Source organism: Chiloscyllium plagiosum, chromosome 18 (assembly GCF_004010195.1).
Source record: "Chiloscyllium plagiosum isolate BGI_BamShark_2017 chromosome 18, ASM401019v2, whole genome shotgun sequence".
In the NCBI taxonomy this organism is placed as follows: Eukaryota; Metazoa; Chordata; class Chondrichthyes; order Orectolobiformes; family Hemiscylliidae; genus Chiloscyllium; species Chiloscyllium plagiosum.
In genome coordinates, this window is record NC_057727.1 from 37857251 (window position 1) to 37875005 (window position 17755).

The 17755-nt window shown below is 38.5% G+C and overlaps 1 protein-coding gene across 1 annotated transcript in view; it reads left to right on the plus strand.

The window, feature by feature from the left end:
- Window positions 1–6014: 6014 nt before the first annotated feature.
- The window catches only part of synpra (synaptoporin a), a 370118-nt gene continuing 358377 nt past the window's right edge, over window positions 6015–17755 (plus strand). The window contains exons 1-2 of the mRNA XM_043708256.1: window positions 6015–6124; window positions 6243–6308. Of these exons, the coding sequence (XP_043564191.1) occupies window positions 6107–6124; window positions 6243–6308 (84 nt within the window). The 5' untranslated portion in view covers window positions 6015–6106. The remainder of the gene's footprint in view (window positions 6125–6242; window positions 6309–17755) is intronic.

Here is a 17755-nt window from a genome sequence, read left to right on the forward strand (position 1 = left end):
AATGTTATGGATAACCATTCTCTTTTGGATAATGTTCATTTGATACAGGGTGTTACAGCAAGATGGTTGAGGATTGACCTTACTAGTGTGAAAGGAATACTGGAAAGAAAGATTCCAAAAATAAAATGATTGACACAAATGACCAATTGTCAGATTCTTTTCTTATGACAAGCATTTATTTTTATAATTTATTAAATGTCCTCAAAAGAGGGATATCTAATGCTATGGTGAGAACTTAGAATATTGTGTTATAATAATATGGATAACATTTGTTTACTTTCATTGTTTAGTAATTATTTCTATAAAGTGTAAAAATATGCTTCTTTAAATATAGTTAATATAGGATCTGCTAGTGGTTGATTGGAATCTAACGTGAGGCACAAAGAAAAAACTTTGTACAGTGTCATACAGCATGGAAACAGACCTCTCAGTCCAACTCATCCATGCTGACCAGATTTCCCAAACTAAACTAGTCCCAATTGCCTGCATTTGGCCCATATCCCTTTAAACCTTTCTTATTCATGTAACTATCCAAATATCATTTAAATGTTGAAACTTTACCTGCATCTACCACTTCCTCTGGCAGTTCGTTCCATATACGCACCTCCCACTGTGTGAAAAAGGTTGCCTCTCAGGTCCCTTTTAAATCTTTGTCCTCTCACCTTACAACTATGTCCTCTAGTTTTGAATTTGCCCACCCTCGGGAAAAGACCTTTATTATTCACCGTATCTATGCCTTTCATGATTTTAAGCTTCTCTAACGTCACTCTTCAACCGCCTATGCTCCAGAGAAAAAGGTCCCAGCCTATCCAGCCTCTCCTTATAACTCAAACTCTCTAATTCTGGTAATATCCTCTGAATCTTTTCTATCCTCCTTTCCAATTTCATAAAATCTTTCCAATAATTTGATTTGGGAAGATCATGACAAAAAGTTTGAATGGGAGCAAAGAGCAGAATCTGTTAATATGGTTAATCACATTTGTTAAGGTTTGTTAATGTTCTCATTTAAGGTCATTTCTCATTTACGAGAAATAAGTAGTGATGCTTCGCTGTCTGAGCACATACAAATCAGGAGCAGATGTGACACTTGGTGTGCGTTGACAGAAGTAAGACTGAGGAAGACAATGAATTCTCACCACAAGGAACAGAAGGTTACCTCAGAGTACAACATGATCTTGATCAGATGGGCCAATGGGCTGAGGAGTGGCAGATGGAGTATAAATTAGATAAATGTGAGCTGCTGCATTTTGGAAAGATAAATCAGAGCAGGACCTATCTACTTAATGATAAGGTTCTGGGGAGCATTGCTGAACAAAGAGACCTTGGAGTGCAGATTCATAGGTACTTAAAAGTGGAGTTGCAGATAAATAGGATAGTGTTTGATATGCTTTCTTTTATTGGACACAGTATAGGGGATGGGAGATCATGTTGCGGCTGTACAGGACATTGATTAGGCCACTTTTGGAAGGTTGCGTGCAATTCCGGTCACCTTCCTACCAGAAGAATGTTGTGAAACTTGAAAGAGTTCAGAAAAGATTAACAAGGATGTTGCCAGGGTTAGAGGATTTGAGCTATAGGCAGAGGCTGAACAGGCTAGGGCTGTTTTCCTGGAGCATCAGAGGCTAAGGCATGACCTTAGAGGTTTATAAAATCATGAGGGGCATGAATAGGGTGAGGGTCTTTTTCCTCGGGTTGGGGAGTCCAGACTGAGAAGCCATAGGTTTAGGGTGAGAGAGGAAAGATTTAAGAGGGACCTAAGCGGCAACATTTTCACACATTGGGTGGTGCGTATATGGAATAAGCTGTCAGTGGAATTGGTGGAGGCTGGTACAATGACAACATTTAAAAGGCATCTGGATGGGTTTACAGGGATATGGGCTAAGTGCTGGCAACTGGGCCAAGATTAGGTTAGGATATCTGGTCGGCATGGACGAGTTAGACCAAAGGGTCAGTTTCTGTGCTGTACATTGCTATGACTCCACATATATAATTTTGGTTTCAATTTCAGAAACTGGCATGTATTCTATTAACAAGATTTGCCCCCCAACCTTGCTCCATGATCTCCCTGCTGAGACTTGACCTAAATTTTTTTTCTTTTCCAACCTCTCCTATTCCACATGCCCAATAAAGTGAAAGCTATCCTGTGTGAAGGACAGCTTTTGAAGCCAAAGAAATTATGCAAGTGCATAGAGACACTGTGAATCACCTTAAGGCATTTGATTATATTTTCTAGTACATAGTAATTAACTTTGTTCAGTGAGTTTGGGACACAACTATTTAACCTTGTTTTAGCATGACAGGCCTGTCACCAAACAACATCAACTCTTCCTCCTTTGTTTGTTATTTCACTTTGTGCTGTATGAAATTTTTTTATTTTTTCATGTCACATTTGCTTTTAGTAAATGGCCTACAACCATTAAAAATACTTCTGATTGGGAGTTTATTAGCGATGCACAAATTATGTGCTAATACAGGATTTAGTGTTTCTCTTCTACGAGGCCTTCAACTTGTTCTCAGTCCCCAGTTACTATCCTACTCCATGGCTTACAAAGCTATGCAATATATAGTAACAATGCTAGAATCTTTTTCTGGGCATCAAATGGATCCAGACACCTCAAGTGCTGCTTTAGCGTGCAAATGTCAATTTCAATGATTCTGATGAAAGCATGCATATTGCCTTATCCACATTAAAATGGAATCCAGAGTTTCCACAGAGATGTCATAAGCTCTGGTTGCATAAGACAACCCCCAAGCAGCTTTCTTGAGACTTATTTTTCATGATTAGTACTCATGAAACCATAGAATTAAAACGAAAGGCAATTTGACAGCTGTTTAGAAAGTGAGCATTTACTTTTAGATTTTGGTGCTGAGGGTTCTAAAAATGACAAAGATTGTAAAATAGAATTTTTGTGAACCATACTTTCCTGCCCATCTATAAATCTGGTTAGTCTGCAATATTGCAGTATTCTTATGTTACTGTTGATTTTCCATGGAGGGAATGAGATGTGATGCTCAAGCGAACAATTCAGCTGTGACCTGCTTCACACATAAGTACACAGCTGATTGGTTAATATTCATAATATCTCCACTGGTATGCATAAATACTTGGTTCAGACATGATTTTCACAGCCATGTCATGCCTGTCAGGCTCAGTGCAAAGCATACTCTTGTATTGCTTTACTTTATACCTGAACCCAACACAGGTACAATTTCTTGTACAAATGGATGTATGTACACTGGTGTCTCCATTTTCAATGCAGAGATGTAGGCTGATCCACCTGGCATTTCTATTTGTTACCTGTCTTTAAAAAAAAACACAAATGAAGGTGAATTTCAATTGGCACAGCTGGGGTAGAAGAATCAAACAATTGCAACTTGTCTGCCACAAAAACCTTCTAAAATGTAAATAGCAGCAAAAAAACTTCATAATACTCTGGCAATTTTGCAAACTCTTTGTGAAAAAAAACATATTTTTATTCAGAGCATCAGGCCATATAACTGGTTCACTACAATTCTTTAAGGAAGAAAAGCTATTGTCCTTATCTGGTATGATCTCTATGTGAATCTAGTCTTGCAACAACATCATTCACACTTAATTGTTCTCCGAACTTGTTGACAAAATCTCACAACTGTGAACCTCTAGAAATGAACAAATGACAATAGATTCTACTTTGTTGTGAATCAGGCTTGACAAGACCATGCCCAGGTCAGGTGACAACACTAACACAGAAGGACTAGTGTCAAGGTTGGGAGAGTTATCTCACAAACTAACAAAGCAACAATTTTGACATAGTCATATGCACTCAGAACATATCTATTGATCAACCTTCCAAATTCTTCTAACAACCACCCCTGCGCATGATGTCCTATCATACTGGTAACAGAAACTCTGCAGAGGTGGGAGTAGTACATAATTTTAGGTGTAGGGGACTGGTTTTCCATACGTAATCCCATGAAGCTCAGCATGTGAATGCAAAGACAAGGCTGAAGTCTAGACTACTAGGTTCAGCCAAAAGTTTTGTATGGATGAGGTTTCTTGCCAATCTCTTGAGAGTCTACATCACAGACATCAGACTTCAGCAAATTCCATTCACTTCATGTGGCATCAAGAAATGGCTACGTGCAAAGATTACATGCTGGACAATGTCCCAGGATTACAGAATGGCTGCAACACAAAAAAAAAGCCTTTTGGCCTGTTGAGTCTGTACTGGCTTGCAGGAGATCTTTTTCAGATAACAATCCAATTCCTTCTTCACTGTCTCAATTGAACTGACATTCACTACTTTCTCAGGCAGTGCATTCCAGATCCTAATCACTTTCTGTGTGAAAGCATTTTCCTCATGTTCTCATTGATTCTCTGCTGATTACCCTAAATGAGTGCATTCTTGTTCTAAATTCTTCCAATGGGAACAGTTTTTCCCTATTTACTCTTGCCAAACATCTCATGATTTTGAATCAAATCAAATCCAATCAACGTACTCTGCTCAAGGAAATAACAGCACACAAACCAACAGCCATTCTCAGACAACTCACCAGGACAAAGGACCCGATACCCAGCATGAGCAAAACCAACGTAGTATACAAAATCCCATGCAAGGACTGCACAAAACACTACATAGGACAAACAGGAAGACAGCTAACGATCTGTACCATGAACACCAACTAGCCACGAAACGACATGACCAGCTATCCTTAGTAGCCGCACACGCGGGCAACATGAGTTTGACTGGGACAACACTACTATTATAGGACAAGCCAAACAGAGAACAGCCAGGGAATCCCTAGAGGCATGACACTAATCCACAGATTCTATCAACAAACACATCGACCTGGACCCAATATACCGGCCACTGCAGCGGACAGCTGGAACTGACAACCGGAAGCGGCAGAGACAAACCACTATAAATGCTGGAGGAAACATCACAGAAGCACTTCACAGGAGGCTCCCAAGCACTGAGGATGTCACCTAGACAGGGGACGAAATGTCTGCAACACAAATTCCCAGCTCGGCGAACAGAACCACAACAAGGAAAATACTCCTAACCTTTCCAGTCTCTGTAATTGAAATTCATCATCCTGAAACCATTATCTTTAATCTTATCTGCACTCTCTCTAAGGCCTTTACATCCTTTTTAAAATGTGTTGGTGCTCAGAATTAAATGCAATACCCCTATTAAGGCTGGAGCAGTGTTCTATAGATGTTTAGTACTATGTTTAGTCTGTATTGTTTTGTACTGCTATAGCCTACTATACTTTTCTAACTGCCCTTCTAAATCTCTTCTGCCGCTTTTCATGAATAATGTGGATAACATTCACCCAAGTACCCTGGACTGAAGGTCTGTATTCAAGTCCCACCTATACCCTATGTATTATAACATATTCGAATAGCTTGATTAAATTTTACTTTACATTTAGGTCCCTCTTTCCAGCACCGACTCTAGAATTGTATCCTTTAGTTTGTATTATCTCTCTGCAATCTTCCAAATAAAGTAAACCACATCAAACCTTTCGGTGTTAAATTCCACTATCAGTTGTCAGCTCAGTCCACCAACTTGTCTTTGAAGTTCTAACCTATTCTTGTCATGATACTTCCAAGTTTGGTATCTTCTACACATGTTGAACTTGGACCTTGCAAACCCAGGACATCAGGGAGAGCCAGGGGACCTGAAACTGGTCCTTGTGGACATCCATTTTAAAGGTCTTCCAACATGAGATATTTGTAGTGCTGGTGCAATTGAGGAGGCTCTGTTTGACTAACTGGTGAAATGTCATCGCGGCCTGTCGTATTGGATCATCTTCAGCATTCCTCCCTGGCTCCGATTCACGTGCACCTGCCGTCTCCATGGCAACGAAGGCGCCGGCGCGCACCGTCCAATAGAAATAATCCAGGCATGGACGGTTCTACCAACCTATCGGAGCGAGCCTTTCTCCCGGCTCGGCCGCCTGGACGTAGCTCAGCTTGTCCAATGGGAAAGGCCATTGTATCCAGCTCCGTCAAACTTCGGCAATTTCCGGCAGCAGTCGAGTTTCTGGAGAATCAGACTGGGAGCCGTCAACAAGCAGCTCCTCATCCACACACCAAGCGGTACAGTCACAGGCTGCAGAGATGGACATTCTCAATCAGGTCAGAGATACATTTATTCTTCCGTCTCAAGTTGCATTAGGTGATATAGTATTATAGAAATATTGTTTCAAGGTGTTTTCTTTAAAATAATTGCTTTTTAAATACTTTAATTCTCTAGCTTGTAGCATCTGGAACATTTCGCATCGTCAAGGAGCCGCTGGGGTTTGTGCGCCTCCTCGAATGGGTAAGTTTTACAGAAAATCCATTTGTGACATTTAAGAAAGGACGTGACAGATAGTAAATTAATGATATTGCTTTGCAATGCTTTTTGACTCGTTTGACTTATTTATCGTTGGTTTGCCTATGAAGCGGAATGCAATACTTTTTTAAATATCAAGACAATATACAGATGAAGTAGATGACTATGCATACTGCTGGTCCGAACTCATCTATTTGGTTCCCGACAAAAATGTGATACAAAGGTTTTCTGTAGAGAACGTGATTCCGCCCCTTTGCCTTACCAGTTGTTTATACCACCAGGCAAGGGCTTTTACGTACGAATTGCTGCGCAAACTAGTGCCTTTGAAATGTTATTCCAGACATTTATGCATTAAATAAAGGATAAGATTTTATTATATATTTGGCAGGCAGTAATTGATGGCAAGAAATGTTTGACGTTCGAATTCGATGATGGGAGGATGGCGTTAGATTGGTTGTGTCAACCCTATGGAAAATGTTAAACCTGAAAATTTGCCAATCGATCGATATACTTGAGGTTCCCCATTTTATAACTGATTTGACTTATTTTTTTTACATTGAATACACTGACTGAAGAATCAAATGAGGCTTGAGGGGTTTACTCTGCCTCGATTTTCTTTCCTTCACATTTCTGATATACAAACATTCATATTGAAATGAACTTGGAATCTTAATTTTGCTGCTTCTAAAATCATGCTACCAGAGTGGATTATTTCTTTGTTTTTAAAAGCTGGTATTATAATTTATGACGGATAAGTTAAAGAATATAATTTGTCGCAAATTAAGTTTCCTTTCCAGATGGTAAATATAATTGGCTTAGAAGAACCCCGGAGGCAATGATATTTGTTTAGAAGACAGTGAGCAATGGTGTGTGTACAGTATGCTTAGAAAACATTGGAGTTCGTTCATAGAATTATAGAATCCCTACAGTGTGGAAGTAGGCCATTCAGCCCATCGAACCAACACGGACTCTCTGGAGAGCATTCCAACCACTCCCACCTCATCTGCATTTCCCATGGCTAATCCACCTAACCTGCACATCTCAGGACACTATGGACAAATTAGTATGGCCAATTCACCTTGCCTACACATCTTTGGACTGTGGGATGAAACCGGAGCACCCGGAGGAAACCCACACAGACTTGGGGAGAATGTGCAAACTCTGCACAGACAGTTGCCCAAGGCTGCAATCAAACCCAGGTCCCTGGCACTGTGAGGCAGTAGTGCTAATCATGGTGCTACCCATTGATTTGTACTAAAATGTATTAATTTAATATACATATTAAAGAATGATGGCGAACTCAAGATTTTTTTAGAGAAGTATTTTGAATTGAATATCTGGACTTCAACATTTAGTGGAATAATTACCACTTCCAGATATCTGTCCAAATTTTAAAAAATGCTTATTCTAACAAAACTGAATTACTTTACTTTTCTTTAAAGAAGCCTTTACTTTATTCTACTGTATAGAAATGCAATATTTGTTTATTGTTATGTAGCTGTAGCTTCTGATCACGTGGTGATGCACTGTCAGTGCCAATAACTGGAGTAGGATCTGCAATTCAGACATTTGATACCTGAATGTATTGCTTGATCCCTAAATCAAATTTATTTATTACAAGAATTAAAATATAATTTTATAGATTAAGATTGTTTTCTATGATTAACTAGTGCCATTTCAGAATGGTTGGTAAAAGTACATACATGCCCTGTTATGGGGATTTACTTAAACCATCTATGTAGAAAACAATGTTGCTCTTCATCAGAACAGATACACATCAGTCTGTAAAATAACAATTTTCAGAGTATCATTTTCTAAACAAAAAATAAACAAAATTGACACTGACTGTACTCTTTTAATTTTTTTTATGGGATGTGTGTGTCACTGAGTGATTTTATTTAGAACTTAGGTTCCTTGAACCATAAATGTCAGCAAATTGACTTATTACCATGATTAAGTGTGAAATATTTGTCCATAATCCTGTGTACCAGATGATTGAATTCTATATTGTGAGATGACCAGTTTTGCTATTCTGAAGTATTCTGCTAATTTGATATGTTTATACACAAAAGAAATACAATTCTGTGATCAATAAAGACATGAAATATTTCATTACAGATTACATACACACCACAGTATATACTTTTTAATTGTGACAATCAAAAAGCTGCATCACCAGCTGACTAATATGGACAATGAAATTTTATGATTTGATTATTCCAGAAGTTGAATTTGAGGTAACAATAATTATTTAAAGGTACACAAGGTAAATACGAAGTATGTTCCCTGGTAGGCAAATGAATTATCTTTCCAGAAACTAAAGTTGCATAAGTTTGAACTTCACATCTGTTGGCAGCTCAAAAGCAAAATACTACTGTTGCTAAAAATCTGATAGTGAAACATTAAACATTAGAAATACTCAGCAGGTCAAGCAACATCTGTGGAGGGAGAAAAAAGTTAGGATTTCTGGTCATTGACTGTTCAATAGATAATATTTGTGAATGAAGGTTAATGGCCTGAAATGTTAACTTTGTTGTCTCTATCTGATGAAATCAATTTCCAGCATCCTGTGAGAATTTAACCTCTCAAGGTTTCAAAGTGTTAGTCACTTTCAGTTTTTGGCCAGAAATCGGGGAAGGACTTTTTGAAAATTTTCAAATCGTTCACTCAGGACGATTTGTTGAAGGGGATGGCATTGCTGAAGAGATGTCCAAAGGTTAAGGCAGTCTTAAAAGGACAACCTAAGTAAAATGTAGACTCCATGTTACGGTTAGCTATATTTCCTGTCAGGAAGGCAAATGACCTAAATAGATTCTGTATAGGGGACAAATCTGAAACAAAAAAACAGAAATTGCTGGAAAATGTCAGTAGGTCTAGCAGCATCTGTGGAGGGAAAGTAGAGTTAATGTTTCAGGTCAAGTGACCCTTCTTTAGAACTTCTCTGTTCTGAAGAGGGTCACTGGACCTGAAATGTTATTTCTGCTTTCTCTCCACAAATGCTGCAAAACATCTTGCTGAGAGTTTCCAGCAATTTTTTTTTGTTTCAGATTTCCAGCATCCAGTTCTTTCAATTTTCTGTGTAGGGATTGTTGGAGTCAAGACCCTGGGAAGATGAGAAATTGGAATGGTCACTGACTTTTTTGGGGGGGAAACTTGAGGAGTTTGGAAAAAGCCTACAGATATTAATATTTATTTGCAGCTGAGAATGGGGGTTGAAAAGTTCACAAAACAGTTTTATTTTGGGGAGATGTAACTGATTTATATTAAGTCAAAAATCACACAACACCTGGTTATAGTCCAGCAGGTTTATTTGGAAGCACTAGCTTTCGGAATGCTACTCCTTTATCAGGTAGCAGGACTATAAGACACAGAATTTATCGCAAAAGATTACTGAAATGATATATTGAATAAACTTAGATTGCTGTTAAGTCTTTCATCTTTCAGAATGGTTGCAGGTTCCGATCATTAATCTGTAAATTCCAGAACTTCTTTTAAGTCATTCTTGAGATAACTTAAGGTTTTAAAACAAAAGGTGACATCTCAGTTCAGACAATGCATTAAAGGTGTGAGGTTAGAGTCTGTCACTATCCCAATCTTGAGTCAGATTGGTTCTATTTCCAAAGTAGTCATTTATAAAATGTTACATAGATTGACTGCCTGCATGGACTGCCTGCAGATTAATTGTTTTTTGAGCAAATAGAATATATCTGCAAATACAATTCTGCAAATGCAAATTCACCCCATAGACTTATGTGTGTGCATGCATGCATGAGAGAGAAATACATTGTGAGTGTCTGCGTGTGAGTGCACATGACAGAGTGTGTGTTTGCATGTGTGCATGCTTGGTAAAGTGTGTGATTATGATGGAGTATAAGTCTGTGAGATGGTGGGTGTGAGTGTGAAGGGTATATGCATGTGTATATGAGAGGGAGTGTGTGTATGAGAGAGGGTCTGCATGAGTATGTCTGAGTGTGTGTAAGAGAGAGTGTACTGTGTAGTGGGGTCACCTTGTATTGTGACATGAACCCAAGGTCCTGGTTGAGGCCACCCTCATGGGTACCGAACTTGGCTTTCAGCCTCTGCTCGGCTACTCTGTGTACTTGCATATCCCAAAGTCTGCCTAAGAGGATGGTCACATGAAGATCAAAGGCCGAATGTCCCTGACCACTGAAGTGTTCCCTGACTGGGTCAGCTGTCAGGGACATTTGGCCTTGGACCTTCGGGTGACCATTCTCCAAGGTGAACTTTGGGATACACAACAATACAGAGTGGCTGAACAGAGACTGATAGCCAAGTTCGGTACCCATGAGGATGGCCTCAACCGGGATCTTTGGTTCATGTTGCACTACTTTACATTCTCTCTCTCTCTCACACACACAAGCACAGTTACATATTCACACACTCACGCAGGCCCTCTCTCATACACACAGTCTCTTTCATGCACACACACATACACCTCTGCAGTCACACCCACATGCACACACTCTCATAGGCTTATACTCCGTCACACTCACATACATACTTTAAAAACCATGCACACGTACGAACACACACTTTCTCACATGCACTCACAGCACTCAGGGAAAAAAAAACCCAGCGGCAGTTTAACCTTGCCAAATCCAGCTGTTGGTGAGGAGCTGGAGTTAAACTTGTGAGTCAGTATTGGAGTGTAGTTTCCAAGTCGGGGGAGCATAGATCCAGGATAGTAGGATGATCAACCACAGCAGGAGTGCTCATTGCAGTAGTCTATGATGGAGCAGCTCTTGCAAGGGAAGATCAGCAAAGGTGAGGAATTATGATTCCTTGTGAAGTTTAATGAGATTGGTCAATCTTCTGTAGCACTAATATCTGAGTGGAATTAATTTCTTAGTTGCATATGCTACTTGATATGCACCACGGAGTGTTTGATCTGTGTACACATATGTTAATTCTGAATATAAGAATACATACATTTTAGATTGCATTACTATTCTAGCATTCTAATAGTTATTGTAGTTTGATCAAAACCGTGGAATCAGGTGGCTTTATTCTAGTAGTAAGCCCCCTGAATGTCATACTTTATCTAAGTGAAAGCTAAAAGTTACCAGTCCTTAGCAGATTTTAACTGGTCCAGGATTGTAACAGCCCACAAATGCTGCCTGACCTCCTGAATATTCCCAGTCTTTTTCTGTTTTTATGTCTGGATCTCAAGTTATGTTTGCTTTTGTTGGCTGACTCGGCAATGTTTTCACTCACACTGCTAGCTGTTCTGTCTTACAGGCATGAAAAAAATAAAAATGTCCACACCACTCTGCTTGAATATTTGTGGCTGACAGTTATGCACAAAACAAGATTAGTCCAGACCTTGTTCATTCAGCTAGAGGAGGTTATGACAAAATAAAACAGATAGAGAGAGAAAAAAGATTTAAGGATGAAGCAAATTAAAATGGCCAAAACAGTACCTTTTTCAGATATCATTATCACAGCAACATTTTCAGCAATAACACCTATGAGAAAATCACCCAGTGTTATTCTTTATGAGTGAATATTCAAAGATTAAAATGAGTCATCAGCATGGCAGAACCTCACATTGATTAATAAACTGAACAGCAGTCGATCTGGAGTGAAAGCGATCCATAATAATTGGCAAGGTTTTAGTTCACATGGGAAATGCATATTTAGTTATAGTTAACAAGTTGTGTACTATATTGGATCATATACTTCTTGTACTTGTTACAAATGAACAATTTTCGCATATCTACTCACCTTGCAAACTTGCCACGGTGTCCTTACCTTCAAATGAAATCTTCTAAGTACATTTTGTTGTAAGTAATGAGTAATGAATAATATTCCTGAGTTTTGTTGCTTTTCCCCAAGAAAATTATATGGAGATTTGGAGGTGGTTATTCACAATTTTCTTCAACAGTTTTGATTTTAACTTATTGCTATTTAGTTGCTGCTTATATTATTTAATAACGTATAACATCATACAATATTTATGTTAATATTCAAATATTTCAGGAATGAAAGAATGGAACATAAATGGATTAATGGAACTAGACTCTAAAGGAACTGTGGAATAAACAAATGAAAAACAATTATTTATATGGGCTAAGTTCACGAATTGTGGATTAAATATAAAAGATAGGAATATCCCAGCATATACAAATCCATTGCGATTACTTGATTAGGAATTTTTTTGGGTAACTTGTAGTTTTAAACCATAATGGATCGAGCCTCAAAATAACTGCTGTTCATATTAGAAAATGATTGCTTACTATGCACGTAATTCCCTCCCTTCACCAAATGAGCAAAGTAAACTGAGCCTATATTCTCTGAAATTATAAAAATGAGAAATAATTTTATTGAAATATTCTGAAGGGATTGGTACTGAGAGATTGTTTCCGCTGTATGGCAACTTAGAAGATGGGGGTCACAGTCTCAGAATAAATGGTCAATCATTTAGGACTGAGAAGAGGAGACATTTCTTAATTCAAACAATCATTAATCTTTTGGAATTGGATTGTAGATGTTCTTAACTATTTTTTAGAGTGGAACAGAGATACTCTGGTTTCTCCAGGAATCAAGGGATAGAGAGGGTAGTTGGGAAAGTAGAGTTGAAGCTCAAAATCAGTTATGATCTTATGTTAAGACAGAAAATAAGTGATTCATTTTCTCATAGATGGTTTTAGAATGTGGAATTCCCTTATATAGAAAGTAGTGGAGGATATGTCTTTACATTTATGCAAGGTTGAATTAGATTTTTGATGGATAAGAGAGTCAAAGATTATGGGTTTTAGACATGAAACTGGAGCTGAGACTACAACCAAATTAGCCATGATCTTAATGGATGGTGGAGTAGACTCAAACGGGTGAATAGCCTATCCTTACTCCCGAGGCCGTTTCCATGTTCTATGTTTCTGTGAATGTTGGAGCAGGGTTGACAGGCAATATCATCTATTTGGAATTCCTGTGTCCTTGTGAGCAGAGGTATTAATCTATTTAAAATACAAAATGTGGACAGAAAAAGGATCATTTAGATGTAATCATTAATTTATATTATTAACAACAATTTCTGGTTTCATTTGTCATAATGTTTTATTTACTAATGACTTTGAGCTATTCCAACAGTTATGATATGTAAGAACAAATAATTGATTTGTCAAAGAACAAAATGTTTTTTTTAATGACTAGATGTGACTCATGCTTTTTGAGTTGTTCAGTTGGGTCACTGCCTGTGAAAAAGATCACTCTTATAGGAATGGATTCAGGAAGTACCAACAGAAATGCAGCATAACAATAATTTTGGTCAGTGTAAAGATGTACTCAAAATCTATTTAGATTTGCAAGTTAAACATTATTTAAATATCTTGTGACATATCTTGTCAGAGTGTAGAATAAATGACAGTCTCTGAGCAGCCAAAGAAAAATAGAATTTAAAAATAAATCCCAATCCCAGGACTGGGGAATGTAATAGATTGACCTTGATCAATTTGACCTTTTCCAAAAGTATTAAAATTAAAATGTTCAATCATTACTGCTAGGAATCTTTGCATTGAGGTAACTAATGCATATTAGCAATTTGGGCAGGCTATAGTTTAATGGAGATATATGATTGTGCTTTAGGAGGAAAAGCAAGTAATAGGCATATACATATTGAATGATATGAAGTTGAAACATCGAGTGACCGAGAAGCTAATGTTCATAATTTACTGAAAATCTATGTACCAGGGTTCTAAAGCCACCAAAAAGGTTTAACAGCACTCTGATTTTATATATAGGTCAAATAAATCAAAAGTGAAAATATATTGATGAATTTATGCAAAGCATTAGCACTGCTGTCTCACAGTGCCAGGGACCCTGGTTTGATTTCAGCCTTGGGAACTGTCTGTCTGGAGTTTGCACATTCCCCCCTTGTCTGTGTGGGTTTCCTCTGGGTGCTCTGGTTTCCATCCACAGTCCAAAAATGTGCACATTAGATGGATTGGTAGTGTACAGGGATGTGCAGGTTAGATGGATTAACCATGGTAAATGAGGAGTCATAGTGGGTGGAGAGGGGGTTAGATCTGAATGGTATGCTGTTTGGAAGATTGGTGCCAACATGTTGGGACAAATGGACTCTTTCCACACTGTAGGGTTTCTATGATTGTATGAATCATAGTTTGGATAATATGTGCAGTTTTGGGTGCTTCATTAAAGAAAAGGCACAAAATGATTGTGAGCTTACACCAGAGAATCAATAAGGTGATGCTGAGGATGAGAAGGTATATTATCAGGATAGACCCAAAGCAAGTAAGTGAGGCTCTGACTCACCTCAAAGTATTGTTTGTTGGGGAGTTAGTATTGCCAAGGCAGTTCCTAGTAGATTGCGCAATCTTCAACCAATAGCAGTTTTTTCTAGTTAGAGCCAATTACCCATCTGTTCCAAATCCCATCTTCCCCTTTCTTTCCAGATGTTGTTGTCACCTCTCCCTTTTTCCAGTTGCTGTTGTTATCTCTTGTGAATACCCAACCAACAGAATTGAGTGTGTGAGTGGTGATTGTTAATGAATCTCAAACAACGATGAAATATTAGTCACACATGAAGTTAGTCTGGTGATTTTGTGTATTAATAAGAGTTTCACGTTCCGTCTTTCCTAATAGAATTTCTAACTCCAATATCACCTCACTACCAGAATTTAGGAAAATAACCTGCGTTAGTTTGGGTCTAAAGATATGAAATTTTAATTTAACACATGCCACCAGAGCTCCAGGATGAAGCTTCTTGATGTGAGTAAAAATTATAATGGCATGATACTATACTCATTTCCAGAAATTTCAGAAAAAAGTATTGATTTATAATCTCTGTTGAACTTTAGAGAATTTAAAGCAAGGTTTTGCAATATGCTGGTCATTTTACAAAAAAGTTTTAGCTTATTTTTATATCCAATTGTGGATGCAAATGTTAAAAGTAAACAATGCTGAGTAACACAATAATGAATAACAGGCGATGCAGTGCAGGTTATAAAGTTGATGGTGGAATTCCACAGGAAGTGCACATTGTCATAGTAACTTACTGGTTTCTGGTTTCATTAGGCATTGAAAGCTTTGCTGCTCAGCTGTCAAAGATGCCACCAGGAGAAACTTGAGCTACTGGGACTATTACTTTTGGCAAAGAGAGAAATTAAGTGAAAATTTAGGTAGGGGCTTTTAAGATCATCAATTGAATAGGTAGAGACTTGCCTTTGGTTAGAAGTTGTTGGTGAGAGGTCATAAATTAAAAAAAAAACTGTCCCTTCACGCAAGGTAAGGAGTTACAAGACATTTCTCTGTGCAAAGTGTTGTTGTGGAATGGAATCCTTCCTCAATGGAAATCACTGAAGCAAAGATCATTGCATTTATTCAGCAAAATGAGATAATATTTAAAACAGAGAAAATGTCAGGCTAAGGAGTTAAATTAGGATAGGTAAAATAATTTGGATGACTGTGAAATTGGCACAAGCGTGATGGATGAAATTGTTTCCTTTTGGACAGTGAACATGTATGGTTTGCGGCAAATGACTGGAGTTGAGAGTGTGGCACTGGAAAAGCACAGCAGGTCAGGCAGCATTCAAGGAGCAGGAGAATCAGTGTTTCGGGCAAAAGCCCTTCATCAGGAATGAGGCTTTCTACATTCCAGTTATTCACCTCATTTCTAATATGTCAACCTAGATCTGTGCTCTCTATTACACACCCAGTGTTACATACCATGTAAAATTATGGACTAATAATGGGTAGCCAGCAGAATGTTTCCAAACAGCATCTTGATCTAGTCCACTGAAGATTGCTGGAGAACCTTAGGAACATTTAAGCAATCATTTCTAAAGATGTTAGTTGATCCACTTTCTGAACATCAAACATTGAACTTCATCTGTTTGGATAAAACAAAACAAAGAATAACAGATGTTGGTGATCTGGCCAACAACAGCAGTAGGCCAGCAATAGAAATGAAATGGAAACTAGGAAAATGGGATGTATTCCTTACAGGAAGCAGAGTGTGAGCTGTGTAGTTGTATAGCGAGGGTGTATAGCAATGTTTTAAATGTTTGCACCCATAATTGGACATAAAAAGAAGTCAAAGCTTTGGTTTTAAAAAAAAAGGCTAGAATGTTGCAAATGTTGCTGCTTTAAGTTCTCTAAAGTTCAAAAGACATTATAAATCAGTGTGAGAGTCGGTGGGTTTGTAATGTATAATGGTGGCCAGCCTATCCCCAGAAATGGAAACAGAGATGCTGAGGAAGTGAAGGGAGGAGTCAGAGATGAACTGTCCAGTTTTGCCGTTTCCATCACATCTGTTCAGACAATACCACCTTCCACAAGGGGGCCTCAGAAATGACCACCTTTGTCCTCAACTGAGGATTCCCTACTACTGTTGTTGACAGGGACTTTAGCTATGTTCCTGCACTTTTGCCCTCTGCCTTTCTCTTCTCTCCCACACCAACAATAGGATCCTCTGATTCTCCAAGGACCTTCCAAGTCAAGCTGCGATTTACGTGTACTTCATTGAATGTAGTTTACTGTGTTTGCCGTTCATAATACAATCTCCTGTACACTGGGGAGACGAAACACTGGGGAGGCTGGGTGTTCGCTTTGTGGAATATCCATGCTCTGTCCACAAAAATCACCCCAAGTTTCCAGTTGCTTACCACTTCAACACACCACCATGTTCTGACATCAACATTTCTGTTGCAGGCCTGCTGCAGTGTTCCAGTGAGCCTCAGCACAAGCTTGAACGACACCTCAGCTTTCGTTTGGAGACCCGATAGCCTCTAACACTCAATATCAAGTTTAATAACTTTAGACAAAAATTGCTGGGAAAGCTGAGCGCATCTGGTAGCTAACTCTAGAGAAAACTCAGAGTTAGTTCTGAAGAAGGGTTACCAGACCTGCTGAGTTCCTTCAGCAACTTCAATATTTGTTTCATCTGTTAAGATATTTTTGGCTGTTTGTATAGTGATATCAATGAAACATGTTGATTTGCATCAGTTGTTCATGGGTCCTTTAGCACTGTCATCAGTGTGATCCGATATGTGGATAAAGATTTGCATAGCCTCCTAGACCTTCATTCTATTTCCTCCTGTCAACCGATACATCCTTTTGATCCAGAAAACAATAAATACATTTACAGCATACAACTGAGTAACGTAAATATTATTTACAATTTAGACTAGATTAGATCCCCTACCAGTTGGCCCAACAAGTCCACACCTACCCTCCGAAGAGTCACCCATCCAGACCCATTTCCCTACCCTATATTTACCCCTGACTAATGCACCTAACACTATGGGTAATTTAGCATGGCTAATTCACCTGACCTGCACACCTTTGGATTTTGGGAGGAAACCGGAGCACCCGGAAGAAACCCACACAGACACAGGGAGAATGTGCGAACTCCACACAGACAGTCGCCGGAGGCAGGAATCAAACCCAGTACC